Here is a 21,091-nt window from a genome sequence, read left to right as displayed (position 1 = left end):
CTGCCTGCCCATGGGAAGTAGTTGAATGAATTCCTTGCTTTGCTTTGCTTGCATGTGCAGCTTTTGCTTTACCTATTAAACTGTCTTTATCTCAACCCACGAGTTTTCTCACTTTTACCCTTCTGATTCTCTCCCCCATCCCACCAGGGGGGAGTGAGTGAGTGGCTGTGTGGGGCTTAGCTGCCGGCTGGGGTTAAACCCTGACAACGTTGATGCTAGTTTTTCTGATAGTCTACTTATCTTTTCCTTTGAAACAAAAAATCTTCTGGGCCAGTCAGGAAGTATGAAACAAAAGCCCTAGTTTTTTCCTTCATTTTTGTAACTTATTTTCTGCATGATTGTGTATTATGCAGAATATAAGACTTATCTTTATAAAACATTTTCTGAGCTCTGGATGGTAACTTCTGTACAATGGTGTAATTGTACTGCATAACATTGTATGCAGTCTGTCACTGTTTTTTTTCCTCTGGGACTTAGTATTTTCTGAAAGATCAGTTCTTTTGGCATAGTCTCAGTTAGGGGAAGCTTAAGATGAACTTAAAATTACTATATTAACTATATAGAACATATTATTACTAATATATTATTACTATATATATTATTACTAATATATTATTACTATATATATTATTACTAATATATTATTACTATATATTATTAATTATAATATATTAACTATATAGAATATATATTAACTATATAGAATATATTAATGGAAATAAATTGAAGAATAAACATATTTTAAATTATATACAGGTGTCCTCATCTTGGAATATAAGAAAGAAATTTTTTACAGTGAGAACAATCAATCACTGGAAAAACCTCCCCAGGGACGTGGTAGAGCCCCCATGGCTGGAGGTTTCCAAGATGCGACTGAACACGGTGCTAGATAATGTCATCTAGGCTCCCTTTCCCACCAAAGGCTGGACCAGATGATCTTTGGAGGCCCCTTCCAACCTGGGCTCTTCTATGGTTCTGTGATTATTGCATGATTGGACTGCAGGGAAAAATAATTATTTTCCAATATTTTCTTTGGCAGTAAATACTGGGAGTGTTTTAACCAAATTTTTATTGTGATTACTAGAGAATGAAAAAGTCCCATTTTCATTTTGCTCTCTAACTTAAATACCTTACAAGAATGGACAAGATACATATGGTGATGTTTCAATACCTTAGCCTTTCCTTTAGTAAATGAACTAGCTCTTGAGGGACATCTGAATCTCGGGCCAAGAGCTCTCTAATGACATCTACATTCCTGAACTTTCTAAGGTAACATAGATGAAAAAAAATCAAGATGCTTAATTTCCATAAAGAAGTGCAACAGTGGGTAAACCATAGTCTCCCACCTCCAGTCAGTGACCTGCATGCTCTAAAATTCAGAAGTCAAATTTAGACATTTAGAAGAAGAAGAATTTAGAAATTTAGAATTTTTTGTAAATATGTAACTATTCAGTTACTGGGCAGGCTCTGGGGAATTTTTACCACTGGTGTTCTCAGGGTATTTAATTTCTCTTCAATGGATATCAAGAGTAGCAAAAGGACCGTGGACGTCAGTCAGCTGAGAACACATGCAAGGTTTTGGACGCAATTTCCTTCATTCCTTCAGCGGCGACTACACTGCAATCAGTAATTGAATAAAAATGACCTGGATTTTGTGTGGTTTACCCTCTTACTGTGCTGTAATTGGGAGGGGGGAAGAGAGAGGAAGGAGGGGGAAATCACAAGAGGTAAAAAGAGGCTTTGATGTTAGTGGAGGGCAAATGGGCTGTGGAAGCTCTGCCAAACTTTCACTTTTGAGTTTCACTTCTGCGGAGAGACCTTGCTCCCAATGACAAAAAAGTCTAAAGCAAATAGCTACGTGCCCAATCAGGGGGACACCCCGTGCTGCAATACGTGGCTGTTGTTCAGAGGAGCCACGTAACCAGAAGAGCACAGTGACCCGCAGAATTGCATAAAATTTGCATCATATTCTGTGGAGACTTCTGAGGCTTTTAGATAATAGTATCTGCAGTATGCAACTCAGAATTTGTTGCCTGCTTGTGCTACGGTGAAATAGGTTTGTAAACCTGTGAGAGTTAAAAGTGCTGTGGAAAACTTGGTGAGATGTTTGAATAAGTAGTATTCAGACATTAATTAAAGAGATCCCCGCCACTTTTGAAGAAAATCAGAGTATATCACAGCTATAGTGTCTTCCTCTAGTAGTATGACAGTAGATGTGTGAACAAGATGTGCCTTTTTGTAGGATAAGGCTCTTTACTTGACAAACTGAAATGGACACAAAGGCAATCTGGTTTTCATCGGTTCCTTTTTTAACTTAACCTAGCAGACATTTAGTGGAGGGGATGTATGTGAGTGAGAGGGTTGGGTAAGGTGCTTGGTAAGGGGTAAGTGATTCAGGAAGAGAAATCCTGCCAGCAACTCCACAACCAGGCAAAGGTCTAAATACAGACCAAACAAGCAGTCCTGCAGCTGGAGGAAGCGTCCTGCACAGATGGAACAGACACAGGGATGCGGTGGCTGGATGCTCAGTTTTCTACAGGAGTGGCTGTGCCAGCCCTGTACCCCTAGGATGGAGGGGATCACACTGCCTCAGTTGGAAGGTCCTGGAGGATAGGTGGACAAAGGTGTCCTTTTTAGTAGTCAGTGTCATGAGCTGGTTTTAGGAGGTTGAATCGCATAAGGGGAGAAGAGGAATTTGGAAAAGCTGTTTGCTCCTCTGCACCTATTATGGCAGTGCCCGCTGTTGGCAGTAAAAACAAATACCTCCTGCTTAAAACATGGCATGTTCTCATTACAAAAACAAACACAGAAATTCCTGACAATCTCTTTTGGTGTGCAGCTAGGAGTGTGCTGGTGTAGAGACCTGTGTGGGAACATATTTGAGTTAGGTGTCCTGGTTAGCCTGCACAGATTCTTGACTGGTTTCCTGATGCACAAACATCTCCTGGCCTTTGGGCATCTCTTCCTAGGAGCATTCCTCTTCCCCTCTGTCACCAAACCTGTCACCTCTGTTTCTTATGAAATAAGGCTCAATGCCACTCTCTATTGCTAAAATCCAGTCCAGTCCTTGGTGTCATAAATGGACATGTTCTTTGCTGATTCAGGCTTCACCTTCATACTCCAAAGCAGACGGAGGCCCTTTGCTACTGTTATTTTTGTGATTGGCTTCATGCAATCTTAGCTATCCTGGGGGTTTTGTCATTCCCATATCACACCATCCGTAGGCGGCTGCACCTCATTAGATGGTATGGAAGCACAGGGATGTGGATCTGAAGTTATTGGCTTGCAATTACCTGAGGTAGAACTGGGGCAAATTTATGGATTTACTTAAAAACAAAAGAGTACAAAAGCATGTATCTTTGTATTATTATTATTATTATTATTATTATTATTATTATTATTATTATTGGTTTCTCCCAGGATGACTCATCTCTGACGACAAGCCCCATGTTTTTGTTTGTTCTGTTGCTGCCAGCTGTTGGTTGCCCTTTCTCCAGATTCCTTCAGGCACTGCTGCTGGGGAGACTCACCGGTCCCAGCCTGTACCAGTGAGGCTCAGGGAGTGCCTTTCCCAAAACCTTCATCTTCTTCTCTCTTCTCCACCTTTCTCTCTTTCCTCCTTTGCCCCCACTCCCCCTTGCTCAGCTGTTTTGCCTCCAAAACAAACAGATTGAGATGAGAAGTGCAGAAGGAGCACGCTTCTTTACCCTGGTCCCACCCGTTGCTCTCCCTACCCATTCTTCATCAGTGGCTTGGCTCAGTTTCTGCCTCTCATAAGACTATTGAACAGCTGTCACAGGAGTGACTACCCTTCATGTAAACAGTCTTGAACTGGCTGGGTTATTCCAAATTGTTTAGCAGCCATAAAAGGAGATAGTAATGGAAGGTAACTATTTCTGCAGTACGAAATGAGTGTTATGCTGCTGCAGCTTTAATGCTGCTATCGATAGCCAGGGTAAAGTCTAGCTAAGAGACATCCCTACAGCAGTCTTTCCATGCACAACAGGCCTTGTGGTGTAAAAGATTATATTGCTTTCCTAACAAGGTTCACAGTGCTTGCTGTCACAGGACTCCAGTCCCAGCTCAGGACATACTGTGCCACAATTGTTTTAAGTCTATAAATAATAACACCGGAAAATGGCTGTGGACTGTGCTGGTGGCAAACACAGGAGGAACAAAACCCCGTGTCTTGCAAGAGCACCAATGATTGTGTGTGGATCACTGACAACTGCTTATACAATGATACAGACCCCTTCTTGGAGGGCTATAAAATGCCTTAGTAGACATTCAGATGGTTTACAAGTATACTAGCCTATATGATGCTGACACAGGCAAGATTAAGCAGTCAGGCTTTAAGGAAAAGTAACAGGAAAGGATAATAGGCAAGATGCATTAAACAGGAGAGATGTGAAGCGATTTTTCAGCATTAGAGCAACTAGAAGCAAAATAATAAAATAGGCATGTATCTGCTGTTAGTTGTGTTGTGTTATCCTTTATTTATTACGTGCTTAAGAGTCCATTAAAAGTTCTTTTAAAGCTATACTGAAGTACCTGGTTTCTCCGAGATAAGTTTCTTGACCTCAGAAATAAACTAGAGTAAACACAAGTTCATCACCAGTATTACTACGTCAGTTTGGAGATACGCTTTTGAAGTCAAGCAAACATCCTGAAATAATCACCTTGATAGAAGCTGCAGCTTGGATACCTCCACGAAACCACACCTACGCCACAAACTTTTGCCCTTGTAGCTGTAATAGCTGGAGACATCATTTATGGCCGGGGTATTTTTGTTGACTAACTCTCCCGTGCAGGGCAGTTATACCAGGAAAAACATGTTTTTCCATGTATGGTGTCATGGAGCAGCAAGGGCCAGCTGCTCCCCACGGGGTGGGGAGCCAGGGGGATCTCCAGGCAACCAGCCAGGCAGGGGCTTCCCCATCCAGGGTCTGTCCCACCACCCCCAGTGAGGGAGCTGGGCAGGCTGGGGGGCAACTGAGCTGCATCGGGCAGCTCCATGGGGATGCCATGCCTTCAGTTGGGAGCTGAGTCTGCATCCCACCAGACGCAGGTCTCTGGTAAGGCATAGTAGTATGTGACCTGGGCTTGGCGCTGCGCTCTCAGGAGCTGGGAGATGCTGGCTGCTCAGGAAAGCAAGAGCTGTTGGTGGAGTAGCTCCCTCAAGCTCAGCACGGCTGAGGGCTTGCGACACGCACTGCAACTGTCTTTCCTGGATATGTTACGAAGGGTGTTCTTCCTCTCAAAGGGAGGTTTTCCCATCACTGAAAAAGGAGCAGAGCTAAAAAGCACCATTTCTAGCATCAGCCTTGTGCCAAGGCCCATCCCTTCCGTGCAACGGATGCACATCCATCAGTAGCTGTGATGCGCAGGTTCATGTGTGGAGTGGCAAGGAAGCGGAGGGATCTGTTACTCACTCTCCCATCCAAAAGAAATGTTTTCCCTTGGAAATGTACCCACACCAATGCCTCTACTCTACAGTTGCGACAGAAGGGGTGTAGGAGCTAGGTAGAAAGGGCTTTATACATCATTTTATGCTGTCTTGCTGGACTTCATGAGCACCTCTTCCCAGTGCTCCTTCTCCTGCACCGAAGCACCCGGTATCAGCCAGTACGCCTAACTGCTTACCAGTCTGAGTGCCTGTGCAGTCAGACGTGCGGTACTACCCCCCCAAGTGGGTCCACCCTTTCCAGTTTCTGTTCCTTTTCCACTTGTTTAGAATCAGGAAACGCAATAATTTGCAGACTCAGTAATTCACTGGCAACGTGTGTGCGTGGCAGGGATGCAGCTTTTGGAAGGATTTTGCTCTGCACGAGAAGGAAACTCCCGGCTGCACACCAGCAAAAGACTTACAAGCTGCCAAGTTTCATTTTTACAGCTGAGTTAAAAAAAAAAGAAAAGTTTCGTTTTCTGCCTGGTGACTGGTTTGACAAACACACCCATGGCTTGCAAACAGATGTAGCAAAGACTGTTGTGCCAGTGTTTAGGTCAGAGTCCCTTCCAAGCCAAAAAGCAGTTTTCCACTTTCTGCACCAGAACTGAGGTGAGTCGGTCCTTGGTTTCTCTGTGCTGAAGTGAAACACCCCTAAACAACAACGATAGAGAGTCCGGAGGTTACATGAAATGCCAGATAGGTTAGTCCCCATCAGCCACTCATTCCTCTCCGCATTTATATCTGTTGATTCACACAAGCACTTTTGCCTGAATAAGAACTGCAAAATCCCACCCACGGACTTCGATTTCTTTAAGTCACTTAGCAGGCAGTGGGGAGCGTGCAGTTTTCCCACCTCGTATGGCTACCGCTCCGAAACAACAATTGTTGCTGTACTTTTGACTGCTTTTTATTAAAGTAGCTTTGCCCCATTATTTTGATGCACTTGGAGCGAAGTGATAAGAACACCCCCGCTGAGGTTAGCATTACTTCGTTTCTCCAGTCCCTAAATGGGTAGCAGGTTAATTTATGTGAAAACTCAGCGCAGAAGACGGATGATTAGCAGAAAGTCATTTTTACATGAGCAAGGTGTGGAGACGGTAATACTTGGTGACAGAGAAAAACCCCATTAAAAAGGTGGTTCACAAAAAAGCGAACTATTGAATGATCCCTTGTAAAGTATTCATCTGTGGCTTATTGATCCGCTTCTCCCAGTGTGACAAGACAATGGGAAATGATGAATTGGGAAACAAGTACGTTACGACGGGAGAAGCTTCGCTCCCTAGGTTTTCCTTAAACCGTGGAAGACCAAAGCAGTAGCCGCTTCTCCTCAGCAGTGGGGTTGTCTTGAGAAATCACGGGTGGCAGTAACGCGCGTTGACTGAGGTGGGGACGCAGGCGGGTTTTCTGCGTATGCTGAAGACACTGCTACGTCATTTAAAGAAAATGGCATTGACGCTCCTGCAGCGGTGGGCGCACAAAGCCGTCCTGCAGCTTTCCGAATGTGCTCTTCGCAGGCGGGTGCCTGCTCCCACCCAGCCGCCCCCCCCAGCTCCCTCCGCGCGGGGGACCCGCGGCCGCGACCCGCCCTCCCGGGGACCCGGCGTGGGGGGGCGACGACACCCCCCGGGGCGGGGCGGTCTCGGTTTCGATTCCCCGCGCGCCCCCCACTCCCGCGTGACGCGAGCGGCGTGGGCGGGGCGTGGGCGGGCCGTGGGGCGCCCGTGTTTAGGGACGGCGGCCGGCGCGCGCCCCGGGGGCCTCGGCGCGCGGCGGCGGGGGGGCAGGCAGGTAGGTGTGCGCTCCCCGGGGTACGCGCCTGGGGCAGCGCGGGCATCGGCCGCCCTGCGCCCGCCGGCACGGCACGGCACGGCACGGCACGGCACGGCAGAGCCGTCGCCTCTGCGGCCGCTCCGTGCGGGGTTTGGGGGCGCGTCTGACGGAGCCGCCGTCGGGGTGTCTGCCCGCCGCGGCGGGAGCTGCCCGCTCTGCTCTGCACGGCCCTTGCGTGCGTGCGTTGCGCGGGTCGCCGTGCAGTGCACGGCTCCGCGGGCACGGCGGTGGGAGCCGTCGCCACCTTGGGGGTGGCTTCCCACCTCGGTCGAGCTTACGCGAACTTCCCGTGCACTTAAGCGGGAGGTGCCCGCAGCTCAGGAGAGCGGTCGTGCTTCCCTGATAAGGAGCGCGGGGTTTGGAGTGCGGGGTGGCGGGCAGCGAGGGTGGCTGTGCTGGTCGGGAAGCCGGCCAGGGAGTGTGTGGGGTGGTTGAAGGAGAAGAAGGGAAAAGCGCATTCCTGCTCCTGCCCGGCATCTGGGAGCGTGTGTTGGCCTGGTACAGCTTGCACGGAGGAGCTGGGGGAGATGTGATGTAGTATCTGTGCTTGAAAAGAAGAAAGAGAACTCCTTTGGCACAGCCCTGAGCTACGCATTGTCTTCAGTGGTTTTGGAGCCTTTCCCTGAAAAGCAAAACTGTTGTACAAGGTCGTGGAGCGGTCACTTAACAAAACGGACTCTTTCATTTGAAAAGGAGTTTGGGCACAGTGTGCACTTCAGAAGAAAAAAAGCAAAAAGGTCTCTCATCAGTCTTTGGTTTTCTTGCCCAATTTACAGAAAATGAACTCCAGGTTGATAGAGTGGGTTTATTGCGAATGGGAAGAGGCTTTACTTTCCCAAGAAGACATGCAAAAGGGAGTGTTTCCCTCCAGTGTTTTTACCAACAGGCAGTTAAACTTGTCAGCTTGTCACGTTGGCTGTGAACTGCAGAAGCTTGAAAACCTCACTGTTAGGGGAATCTTGTTGTTTTGGTTAATTTTTTTTTCCCCCTTCCAGATGCAGTATCATCTTGAGCTAATCTATACAAAGGAAATATTGAGACTGTTTGTTGCCATTGCTTTCTTACGCGTTCAGCTCTGTTTGATGACAGGAACATTGCTAGGCTGAGCAAACAACTGCAGCAGTGTAAACACCTCCCTCTTGGACTGAGATAGGTCTTGTATGGCTGAGCTGGGCTAGGGATTTCAAGATTGTTTGTATTTCAGAGGATAGGAAGCAGGGTTAACTGTTTACACTGTTTTGCAAGGTTTTGGGGTTTTTTTGTTTTGTAAAACAGTAATGACTCTGTGTAGATAGCATATTGAACATGTTTTTGCGTCAGTTTTTCTGTATATGAAATGGGAGATGCAAGTCCCTTCTTAGTTTATTAAAAAAGTGCTGCTATTGGAAATCATAAGTATATGTACGTATACACAGAGTTTTTCTTGAAAACGCAACTCCACACTTGCCTTAACCATATGTTCTCTTAGGTATAAATTGTTACTGGTAGGTTACAAAGAGGGGAGAATCATTTGAAACTGAAAGCAAAAAAGCCTGTTTTGTTTCCCTTAGCAAAACAGGATGTGCTGGGGAACAAGGCCAGACTGTCACTGGTGCAAGCTGTGAAGCAGTCTTCAACAAAAGCTAGTCCACGTGTGCTTGGCATGAGTTCAGCTTGTGAGGAAAGGAGGAAGGATGTTCCGAGATGCCACCGTAAAGCCAGGATGATGTGTCACGCCCTTGTGCGAGGACCTGTGTTGCCAAATTAATCAGCAACGTGTTGAGGTCTTGCATAGAAACTGAGAGTGGTGTGATTTTTTTGTCTTTCAGTAGTGTTATTTTTCCTTGTAATTTTTCTAGGGGGCTTCCCAAAATGGGGTATAATTTCAATGACATGAAGATGCCTTATGGACAGGCTCAGGACATCCCAAGTGGTCTGTAGGAGCCAGTCTGTCAGGTTTCCGTTGCCCTGCTCATGGATGTAAAACGCCAGTTTCACAAGGAGTGCTCACGGTATAAAGCAGGTACAGAGCTGGTGTCCTGGGGTGTGTGCAGCCATCTTGTTTCATCGGAAGTGTTGTCCTGTTCTTGGTGACGTGCTTTTGATTTCCATTTCCTTGTTATGTTGCTTCCTGGCCTAGTACCTTTCCTGTATGCAAGTCAACCACAAATCCCTACTCTAGAGGATTTATCTGTAACATTTTAGTAGCATCCTTGTCTTGAGGTTTTGCTTGGATTACTGTGAGTTGGCAGGGCTGGCTCAGTACTTCTGGCCGGGCTTGGATCCTGTTTCTGTGGTCTTGTTTGCTGGTCATGCCTCTGAAGAGGAACTGAGCTGCTAAGCAGTGTCAGCTACGTGAGTTTGGTATGTGGCTAGCTGGAGACGTCAGGCAGCTGGGCTTAGTTATTAGTAATAATTGCTTTATAACAGTTTGCATAAATAGAAACAAACATACAGTGGTAATCTGGAGAAGGAGGACCTTGGGAGGTCATTCAGGCCAGCCCTGCCCAGAGCAGGGTCCTAGGCAAGAGCTTGAGTTTTCTTGTGTTTGTGATCCACTTGCTCCCCTTGTTTCACCCAGACCTTGCACACATCTCTTCCTTATCTAATTTGTACATAGCGTTTGAGGTATCAAAGGACCATTGAGACGTCTGTGCTAATCATATCCTGGGGTGCATTTGCCAAATGATGATAAGGATGTATTCTGACAATGTCTGTGCCCTACGATCATCAGTTTACTACAGAGCACGTTTCCAGGGGAAAGCTTGGTATGAAATGAAGAGCAGCCTGGGATGTTCTGTCTCACTCAGTGCACCAGCAGCCATTTAATTTCTTGTCCTGGTTTTGGCTGGGATAGAGTTAATTTTCTTCCTGGTAGCTGGTATAGTGCTGTGTTTTGGATTTAGTATGAGAATAACATTGATAACACACTGATGTTTCAGTTGTTGCTAAGTAGTGCTTACATTAAGTCAAGGACTTTTCAGCTTCCCATGCTCTACCAACTGAGAAGGCTGGAGATACACAAGAAGCTGGGAAGGGGGCACAGCCAGGACAGCTGACCCAAACTGGCCAAAGGGATATTCCATACCATATGACATCATGCTCAGCATATAAACTAGGGGAAAGCGGGCTGGGGGGGGCACTGCTTGGGGACAGGCTCGGCATCATTCAGTTGGTGTTGCGCAATTGTTTTTCATTTGCATCACTTTTCTTGGGTTTTACTTCTCTCTCTTTTTGTTATTTTCCTTTTCATTATTGCCCTGGTTTCGGCTAGGATAGAGTTAATTTTCTTCCTAGTAGCTGGTATAGTGCTGTGTTTTGGATTTAGTATGAAAATAATGTTGATAACACACTGATGTTTTAGTTGTTGCTAGGTAATGTTTACACTAGTCAAGGACTTTTCAGCTTCCCATGCTCTGCCAGGTGGAGGAAAGGGACAACTGGATTTACTGGACTGTGTGGATTTGATGGCCTGGCACATCAGACCCACAGGAGTATAAGGCTCTAGTAGATACCGGTGCACAGTGTACCCTGATGCCATCAAGCTATATAGGGGCAGAACCCATCTGTATGTCTGGAGTGACAGGGGGATCCCAACAACTGACTGTATTGGAGGCTGAAGTGAGCCTAACTGGGAATGAGTGGCAAAAGCACCCCCTTGTGACTGGCCCAGAGGCTCCGTGCATACTTGGCATAGGCTACCTCAGGAGAGGGTATTTCAAGGACCCAAAAGGGTACCGGTGGGCTTTTGGAATAGCTGCCTTGGAGACGGAGGAAATTAAACAGCTGTCTACCTTGCCTGGTCTCTCAGAAGACCCTTCTGTTGTGGGGTTGCTGAGGGTCAAAGAACAACAGGTGCCAATCACTACTACAACGGTGCACCGGAGGCAATATCGCACCAACCGAGACTCCCTGATTCCCATCCATAAGCTGATTCGTTGGCTGGAGACCCCAGGAGTGATCAGCAAGACTCATTCACCCTTTAACAGTCCTATATGGCCAGTGCGAAAGTCTAATGGAGAGTGGAGACTAACAGTAGGCTATCGTGGCCTGAATGAAGTCACGCCACTGCTGAGTGCTGCCATGCTGGTCATGCTAGAACTTCAATACGAACTGGAGTCAAAAGCAGCCAAATGGTATGCCAGAACTGATATCGCTAATGCGTTCTTCTCAATAGCTTTGGCAGCACGGTGCAGGCCGCAGTTTGCTTTCACTTGGAGGGGTGTTCAGTACACCTGGAATCGACTGCCCCAGGGGTGGAAACACAGCTCTACCATTTGCCATGGACTGATTCAGACTGCACTGGAACAAGGTGAAGCTCCAGAACATCTGCAATATATTGATGACAACATCGTGTGGGGCAATACAGCAGAAGTGTTTGAGAAAGGGAAGAAAATAGTCCAAATCCTCCTGAAAGCCGGTTTTGCCATAAAACAAAGTAAGGTCAAGGGACCTGCACAGGAGATCCAGTTTTTAGGAATAAAATGGGAAGATGGATGTCATCAGATCCCAATGGATGTGATTAACAAAATAACAGCCATGTCTCCACCAACTAGCAAAAAGGAGGCACAGGCTTTCTTAGGTGCTGTGGCTTTTTGGAGAGTGCATATTCCAAATTACAGTCTGATCATAAGCCCTCTCTGTCAGGTGATCTGGAAGAAGAACGATTTCAAATGGGGCCCTGAGCAACGACAAGCCTTTGAACAAATTAAACGGGAGATAGTTCATGCAGTAGCTCTTGGGCCAGTGCGGGCAGGGCAAGATGTAAAAAATGTGCTCTACACTGCAGCCGGGGAGAACGGCCCTACCTGGGGCCTCTGGCAGAAAGCACCAGGGGAGACTTGAGCTTGGCCCTTAGGGTTTCGGAGTCGGGGATACAGAGGATCTGAGGCCTGCTATACTCCAACTGAAAAAGAGATATTGGCAGCATATGAAGGGGTTTGAGCTGCTTCAGAAGTGGTTGGTACTGAAGCACAGCTCCTCCTGGCACCCCGACTGCGGGTGCTGGGCTGGATGTGCAAAGGGAGGGTCCCCTCTACACATCATGCAGCTGACGCTAGGTGAAGTGAGTGGGTCACACTGATCACACAGCGGGCTCAAATAGGAAACCCCAATCGCCCAGGAATCTTGGAAGTGATTGTGGACTGGCCAGAAAGCAAAGATTTCGGAATATCATCAGAGGAGGAGGTGACGTGTGCTGAGGAGGCCCCACTGTGCAATAAACTATCAAAAAATGAGAAGCAATATGCCCTGTTCACTGATGGGTCCTGTTGTACTGTAGGAAAGCATCGGAGGTGGAAGGCTGCAGTATGGAGTCCTATATGACAAGTTGTAGAAACTGCTGAAGGAGACGGTGAATTGTGCCAATTTGCAGAAGTCAAGGCCATCCAGCTGGCCTTAGACATTGCTGAACGAGAGAAGTGGCCAGTGCTCTATCTCTATACTGACTCATGGATGGTGGCAAATGCCCTGTGGGGGTGGTTGCAGCGATGGAAGCAGAGCAACTGGCAGCGCAGAGGCAGAACCATCTGGGCTGCTGCATTGTGGCAAGATATTGTTGCCTGGGTAGAGAACCTGGTTGTAAAAGTACGTCACGTAGATGCTTACGTACCCAGGAGTCGGGCCACTGAAGAACATCAGAACAACCAGCAGGTGGATCAGGCTGCTGAGATTGAAGTGGCTCAGGTGGGTCTGGACTGGCAACATAAGGGTGAATTATAGCCTGGTGAGCCCATGACACCTCAGGCCATCAAGGAAGAGATGCAACATATAGATGGGCTTGTGATCGAGGGGTGGACTTGACCATGGACACTATTGCACAGGTTATCCATGAATGTGAAACATGCGCTGCAGTCAAACAATCCAAGCGGTTAAAGCCTCTGTGGTATGGAGGGCGATGGCTGAAATATAAATATGGGGAGGCCTGGCAGATCGATTATATCACACTCCCACAAACCCGCCAAGGCAAGCGCTATGTGCTTACAATGGCGGAAGCAACCACTGGATGGCTGGAAACGTATCCTGCGCCCCATGCCACTGCCCAGAACACTATCCTGGGCCTTGAAAAACAAGTCTTATGGTGACACGGCACCCCAGAGAGAATTGAGTCAGACAACGGGACTCATTTCTGAAACAACCTCATAGACACCTGGGCCAAAGAGCACGGCACTGAGTGGGTATATCACATCCCCTATCATGCACCAGCCTCTGGGAAAATTGAACGATACAATGGACTGTTAAAGACTACACTGAGAGCAATGGGTGGTGGGACGTTCAAACATTGGGATACACATTTAGCAAAGGCCACCTGGTTAGTCAACACTAGAGGATCTGCCAATCGAGCTGGCCCTGCCCAATCAAAGCTATTACGTATTGTGGAAGGGGGTAAAGTCCCCGTAGTGCACATAAAAAATATGCTGGGGAAGTCAGTCTGGGTTACTCCTGCCTTAGGCAAAGGCAAACCCATTAGTGGGATTGCTTTTGCTCAAGGATCTGGGTGCACTTGGTGGGTAATGCAAAAGGATGGGCAAGTCCAGTGTGTACCTCAAGGGGATTTGATTTTGGGTGAGAATAGCCAATGAACTAAATGGTATGATGTTAATTGCTATATAATACTATATGATGTCACTTTTATGGTTGCTGTATGCCGTATCAACGATATTACAGTAAGAATCACCCAGATTAATGAAGAATGAATTTCGATGAAAGCAAGCAAAGTGCAGTGGTGATGGAACCAGAACTGGCTTCAGCATGCAGCAATCCAACACCACACACCATCTCTCCTGCTCTGAAGGACTATTATGACAGATGGAGTCCAAGGTCATGGACTAAATGAAGTCAATGGACATTTTAGAGGGATAGCTCATAGACTAAGGGAATGATATCTGTGTGTATATATCAAAAGACAGGGAAAGTGGTGGTGATTAATTGGAATGTATTGGAAAGGGTAGGACCTGGGCATGACGTAGATGGTGTGGGTCAGCTGTCCTGGCTGTGCCCCCTTCCAGCTTCTTGTGCACTTGGCAGAGCATGGGAAGCTGAAAAGTCCTTGACTGGTGTAAACATGACTTAGCAACAACTAAAACATCAGTGTGTTATCAACGTTATTCTCATACTAAATCCAAAATGCAGCACTATACCAGCTACTAGGAAGAAAATTAACTCTATCCTAGCTGACATGAGGACAATTACCATTTTATTATTATTATTATTATTATTATTATTATTATTATTAATAATAATAATAATAATATTTTATTTCAATGAAACTGTTCTTATCTCAACCCACAAGTGTTCTCACTTTTACTCTGATTCTCTCCCCCATCCCACTGGGAGGAAGAGTGAGCGAGTGACTGTGTGGTGATTAGGTGCCAGCTGGGGTTAAACCACAACATATCTCCTGAAAGCACAGCCAGAACTGAGAAGTCTCACAGCTGACTTTCAAAATACAGACGTAGTGCTTGCACGCTAGATGCAGTTCAGGTACAAATCCTGTCTCAAGAGTGAGAAGTGCTTTGTGCTGGCAAGATGTGCTGATTCAGTGTGGTGCTGTGCTAGCGGAGCTACGAAAAGGTAGGTTGAGTTCTCCTAGTACTAGTTTTGGCTGAACACTTAGGAGGGAAGTGTATCTGGAGAAGCAAAACTCTAGGTGGTGTTTAGGGTTGTTTGTTTCCAGTTACGGAGATTGTGTGCTCCAGTTCAGACTGAAACAACCTGATAAAATTTTCTCTCTGTTCATTTATCTAGGAAATTGTTTTCTTTGTCCTTTTAGAGGCAAACACAGCTACAGAGATGCATGGTGTCTTCATCTCTGGAGTACTGTGATGCATAGGACAATGGCCAGCCATAGAGCCCAGAAGCAATAAAGAAACTTCATTTGGTCCAATTTGTGCTAAGTTCAGGGCAACATACGCCGATAAGAAGCTATCACTATGCTGCTCTGCTTGCCCTAATCTGTTTGAAATTTGCTCTAGAATCTCATTCTTTGTTTTCCAAGTGGTGCTGGCTTTTACTGGGAGCAAAGGGTCTTTTGGCACTTCCAAGCTCTGGTACGGATCTAGCAAGGTGACTTGTTACAGCAATGTTTTTTTTGTTTCATAGGGCAGAGTGAGAATCTATCTAATGATGATAGGCTATCCCTATCTATCTGAATCTATCCCTAATGATAGGGATGTTTAATGAGAAGCTATCTAAATGATAGGCTTTTCATTTGAGTTGATCAGCTTCTCCAAGATGAGCTGACATATTTTACAAGGGCTGAACACATTCATCATGAGATACTGGCTGAACGTTCGATTAAAATGTTCAGGTAATCACAAATACCACTACGACTTTTTCCAGACTGAACAGATCCATGAGGATGGCCATGTCTAAATCTCAACTTCTTTCCCCTCTTCTGCATGGGATTTCCTAATGTGTCTACTTATGGCCTGGTCAGTTATAACCTGTTCATCCTGATTGCAGGACTTGTATTTTTGTCTCTGCCGTTTCTCCAAGGCCCCCTCTGAAAGTACAGGCGATTTCAAGATTTTTAATTTGCCATTTCAGCAGTCGATGGAAAAGCAAAGCTCCTGAAATAAGCACATTTTTTCTGCTTTTCACTGTCAGGGTTATGCTTATATGCATTCAAAGGAGGCTGTGTTCTGTAAATATGTCTTTGGTAGCTGTTGTTGTTGTTGTCAGGAAAGCAAATAAAACTGACTAGCAGGCAGACCATTGCCTCTTCAAGTTATGGCCTGCTAGAATCTTCTCATCCTGTATTTTTCCTCTTTTCTTGAGCCTGCCCTGACATTCACATACATCTATACCAGGACATACTGATTGTGTCATTCAGAAGACCTATATGCAGTGTCCTTGTTCTGGGTGACTGCAGGACTGCCTGGACAGATGGTGCCAGTGGTGGGCGCGTGGCTGGAGGGGTCCCTCTGATGTAGCAGGTCCGGGTGACACAGCAATTCCTTCTTGGTGGCACCATGCTCTCGGAGCCAGTGTGCTTTTGTTGGGCAAGAGCTAATGAGAGCCTGGAGGTTTCCTGATGAGAAAACATGAAGTATTTGAACACCGATGAAATGTATTTAGTTGCCACTCAACCAGAGTTTAGATGCGCTGTTGGGCTTTTTCTCTCCCTACCTGTTGCCAGTTGGTAATGTCTGCCTGTTAGGTTAAAGAGGAAGAAGGAAAGATTATTTATTCCTCTGCTTAATAGGAATGAGGAATGCACAGTCTTTAGAAGTCGGATTTCCTGGAAATAGGAGGATGCTCATTTTTCACCACTATTTTAATTCAGATGCAGAGCCTCCCAGGTTGCTATACTTCATTTGTTGCTTGCATTATGGAAAGCTACTGTGTTCAAGAATAAAAACGTTATTCTACTACCAAGTAATGCCATAGGGACGGAATGTCAAAGCTTAACTTTCAGTATCAACAATAATTAAAAGCATGGCTGTGTAGACCTTGCACTTTTTCTCTGTGAATAAGCAGTGTCACACAGTTTCTCTTTTAAAATGTGTAAACCAGATGCAGACAGAACAAACCAACTGCTTGGGTTCACTCTCAGATTTATAGTTTTTAGTATTGCCAGCTTCAGATGTTCAGAAAGCACAAGCTGGCCTCTTGAGACTGATAGCTGGCGTAAGGAACACAGCATTTTTTCAAGAATCACAAATGGGTTTTCTGGGCAGTGTCTGTTCGTGTTTTCAAGCTTCTCTGCTGAAGTGAGAGGAATCAAAACTTAGTCTTGTAAATCCCCAAAACTGCCCTGCTTCTGAGGACAGTTGGACTGAAGCAGTTCAGTGGGACACTGACCATCACAATAACGTAAGAGTTGGCAACATGTGATGTAAATGGGAATTTTGCCCACTGGCAGCAGTAGGGGTTGGAGCTGATTGTTTCTGATTTAACTGTATAGTATTTTGTTTTAATTCTTGGAGTAGAAATTAATATGCTTCATTTTGCTGTCACAGTCATGCTGGTAGCCTCAGGAGCCATTAAAAAAGTGAACAAGTAGACCATCTTGTCTGGTTTTTGTTTGTTTGTTTGTTTCTTTGAAGGACAAGGTCTCAACAATGCACTGGGAAGGGTCTCCCAGACTTTAGGGTGTCCCTGCACATTTATGCATTTCATGGACTCCATAGTTTAGGAGAAATTCCCACTTTACAAGGGGAACCTGTCTTACTCTACTGTGTCTGGCTGGGATGGAGTTAATTTTCTTCGTAATAGCTCATATGGTGCTGTGTTTTAAGTTTGTGACCAAAACAACGCTGGTAACACACTAATGTGTTAGCTGTTGCTGAGCAGTGTTTGCACAGCGTTGGTGCCTTCTCTATTTCTCACTCTGCCCCCCCCCCCCCCCCCCCCCCCCGAATAGATTGGGGGTGCACAAGAGGTTGGGAGGGGACACAACTGGACAGATAACCCAAACTGACCGAAGGGATAATCCATGCCATGTAACGTCATGCTCAGCAATAAAAAGGGAGAGGAGGGGATTTTAGGGCGATCAGCCATCCCTAGCTCAGGAACTGGCTGGGCGTTGGTCTACGTGTTGGAGGTGGTGAATGATTGCCTTTGCATCTCTTGTTTTGTTTTCTTTCTCTGTTCTGCCACTTCTCTTTTGCTTATTAAACAATTTTTATCTTGACCCACAAGTTTTCTTGCTTTTACTCTTCCCTTCCTCTTCCCCCATCCCACTGGGGGGAAGCAAGCACTTAGCTGCCCACCAGGGTTAACCCACAGCACTCACCACGACAAAGTCTTTCATTAGTTATATTCAGATGCAGCTGTGACCTTTACCTGTGTGGGTTAAGCCAGAGTAATAGACAACATTTTTGTTTAATGCTCACCATGCTCAGTAGACTTTATATAATATGTCTTCAGTTAGTCCACTGGTTTTGAGTTAAAATTGTTTATGCTTCAGGAAGATGTTAGGCAATAGCAAGACATGCTGTGCTAGTCAGCACAGCAATTCTTTTGGATCATTAACTTAGATGTCAGATTTGCATGTATCTCTTGGGTCTGCAAACTTGGGTGTAGTTGCTAAAGCCCGCAGCAGACATCCCAGTTATTTAAATGACCTACAGTTTGGAGTTTTGGCTGGGAGACTCCAGTGCTGGAAAAGGATGGGAATTTGAGTTCTGCTGGAAATCCTGCCACCCGGAGCAGGGAGGGGATGCCGCCTCCTGATCTGAAACAGGGAGCTCAGTTCCAAAATTTCTCAGCACAGGACACTTACGAAAGTCCTTTTAAAATGTATGTTGCAATTGGGCGTCTTTTGCTGTATTGTGGGAAAAATAATCCTTTAAATGTCTTGTAAATACCTTTTATTTGTAATTGCATTTTAAGTAGATTCCAAGGAAAAGTAAGGTAAATATAATTCTGGGTAAAAATTTCACTCTAAGTAGAAGAATAGCCTTCTTAAAAAAAAGAAAAAGCTTGAAATTCAACTATGATTTAGAAAACCACAGGTTCATATGTATTCCTACATGAAGAAGCTCATGTGTAATTGAACTGTTTTGGTATTATTCTTGGTGAAAATAATTTACCTAACCTTCTGATGCTAAAAAGTTGAAAGCTGAAGGAATTACGAAAATACGAGCTAGAACCATCTTTTAGCACTTGCTTTTTATTCTTTGCTCTGTTGCTCTGTTCTTTTCCTTTTCTTCACCTCAAAAGTGCTCATACTGTGCAGTGTAAAAAAGTCATGCTTACACTATGAGTACACTCGATTCACTGTCTGGATAAGTAGTATTTTTAAAATAGGTACTGTATGCACATTGCTCAATGAAATGATGATTTAATTTGCCTAGGGTAAATGTCATAATTACTCCTCTAGTGTGACTGGTTGTTGTACCTCCCCCCTGTAGATGGGAGCTATTTTTCTTCAGTTTAGCTTATAGCCAGGAATTTCATCTGTTCTTGGTGCTTCCCTGGAATTAGCGAGGAGATGTTTGGATCGCAGACATCATCACAGAGTGTTTATTTGTTTAATTAAATAAGACGTAACTTCTGACAGGCCTCTTCCCAGCTGGCCTGAAGCAGTCTGGATCTGAGCTTTGCCGTTGCACCTGGTTCTTCTGCTGTTGCCTCTTCAGAGTTGTGGGCTGCTGCTCCCCTGTCTGCTTAGTGCAGATGTCATCCTGCCGAGTACCTTTTGCGCTTGGATAAACGAGGCAGGCGCAGTGCCATCCGTAGCGTGCCTCTTCATATGTCTCTGTTCACAATACAGTACTGATTCTCAACGTTTCAGGTTCATCATGGGAATACTATCAAGAAAATATGTCGGTAGTATTTCTTGGTTTGTCTGTAGGTTCCTATGCTTAAAAATATCTAGTTTGCTCTGTTGTGAAGAGATCTCGCAGATTATGTTAGCAGGCTGTGAAGTTACAGATTGTTACTGGTTTTTTTCCAGGCCTGCTAATACCTGGATAGTAAGTAAATCTGTGCATTCCTTTTTGGTGAATTAATCTTATTTAATAGTACTGAGATTTGTGATATTCATACAGGTTTTTGCAGGTAATGGAAGTGGCTTTTAATCATCAAATCCATCCGTGAAGAACGGTTCTACACAAGGCTTTAGCATTGGATTTTTCTCTTGTCTGTGATTTTGATGTGCTGTTTCTCAATGTACATGTAGCTGGTTTTCCTCTTGTGTTTGTTTCCTTTATCTAGCTGCTTGACCATGTGATTAGTTTTATGTAATGAACCTGATTTTACAATTTTAATGGTGAAATTTTTTTTCAACCAGTTGCAGTTGATGCCTGTTTCAACCTTTGTTTTCTTCGGGTGCTTGCTATATTCATTTTAATAACTGTTTAAAATCTGATTCGAGGTCCTCATGCACTATTAATATACTTAAGTTACAGTATTTCCATGCAGTCATCAAGTTTCAATGCAGTTTTGTATACATTGGATTATTGAATGTCTAGCCAGAGAGGCTTGACAAAAAAGTCATAAAGATAAATAAAAAGCAAGTAAATGAGTTTTGTGTTTAATCAATTGAGATGTATAGCTTCATGTGTTTCTTAAGCATATGAACTCTGTTCTCTCAGATATTTCCTCCGGCATTTAGTGTGTGTGCACACATTTAAATGATTTGGAATCTTAATTTAAAAAATATGGTTTAAGACTTGAGGAGAAAAACTGAAAAAAATGCATACCAGTGGTAGATCTGGTTAGCTGAGGTTGATTAAAAAATAGATGGGAAGCTGAGGGATCAACAGCAAAGATGAGGCTATCACCTGAGTTATATTTTACTATTCCAACTGCAGCAAACAAAAAAGTTGGCTCTTTTGTCCTCCTTTTCAAATATGCAAAAACTAAGGTGAAAATTTAAGTGGATTTTAGGGAAAGAAGTGTCTCATAAATCAATGCTTTTCTTTGATTAATTTTTTTTTATCTTAATTAGCATGGATGCCATGGAATATGCACAGCATATGAAACAAGCTGGGAACCAGGATTTTAAAAATGGAAATTACTCTTCGGCCATCAGAAAGTACGATCAAGCTCTACATATGCTCGGCTATTTAATGCAATGGGTCCCGTAAGTATTCTTGAATTACAAGATGTAAACCATAAGACAAGTCTGAAATTTGTACAGTACTACAGTTAACTCAGAACTGTATTTCTTGCCCTGACACCTGATTTTCTTGTATCTTTTGTCACACTCTTTAGTGTACCAGTTTTATGATTAAAGAGGAATTGCTGTTCCTGACATATATGTGGGAGATTAGTTAGTGACTGTAATCGGAATATACTTATATAAGCATCAATTATAAGTTAGTGTAATTAAAGCTCAAATTAATTTTCCATAAACCGTGTTGGTTTCTGTTAAATTACTTC

The 21,091-nt window shown here is 44.7% G+C and overlaps 1 protein-coding gene across 1 annotated transcript in view; it reads left to right on the top strand.

Moving 5' to 3' along the window:
• The first annotated feature begins 7,187 nt into the window (after window positions 1-7,187).
• The window catches only part of TRANK1 (tetratricopeptide repeat and ankyrin repeat containing 1), a 60,364-nt gene continuing 46,460 nt past the window's right edge, over window positions 7,188-21,091 (top strand). The window contains exons 1-2 of the mRNA XM_075493447.1: window positions 7,188-7,237; window positions 20,658-20,792. Of these exons, the coding sequence (XP_075349562.1) occupies window positions 20,659-20,792 (134 nt within the window). The 5' untranslated portion in view covers window positions 7,188-7,237; window position 20,658. The remainder of the gene's footprint in view (window positions 7,238-20,657; window positions 20,793-21,091) is intronic.

The sequence above is a fragment of the Mycteria americana genome, chromosome 2 (assembly GCF_035582795.1).
Source record: "Mycteria americana isolate JAX WOST 10 ecotype Jacksonville Zoo and Gardens chromosome 2, USCA_MyAme_1.0, whole genome shotgun sequence".
Taxonomy (NCBI): Eukaryota; Metazoa; Chordata; class Aves; order Ciconiiformes; family Ciconiidae; genus Mycteria; species Mycteria americana.
The sequence above is the reverse complement of the archived record's forward strand: the minus strand, read 5'-3'. Positions and strand labels throughout refer to the sequence as shown.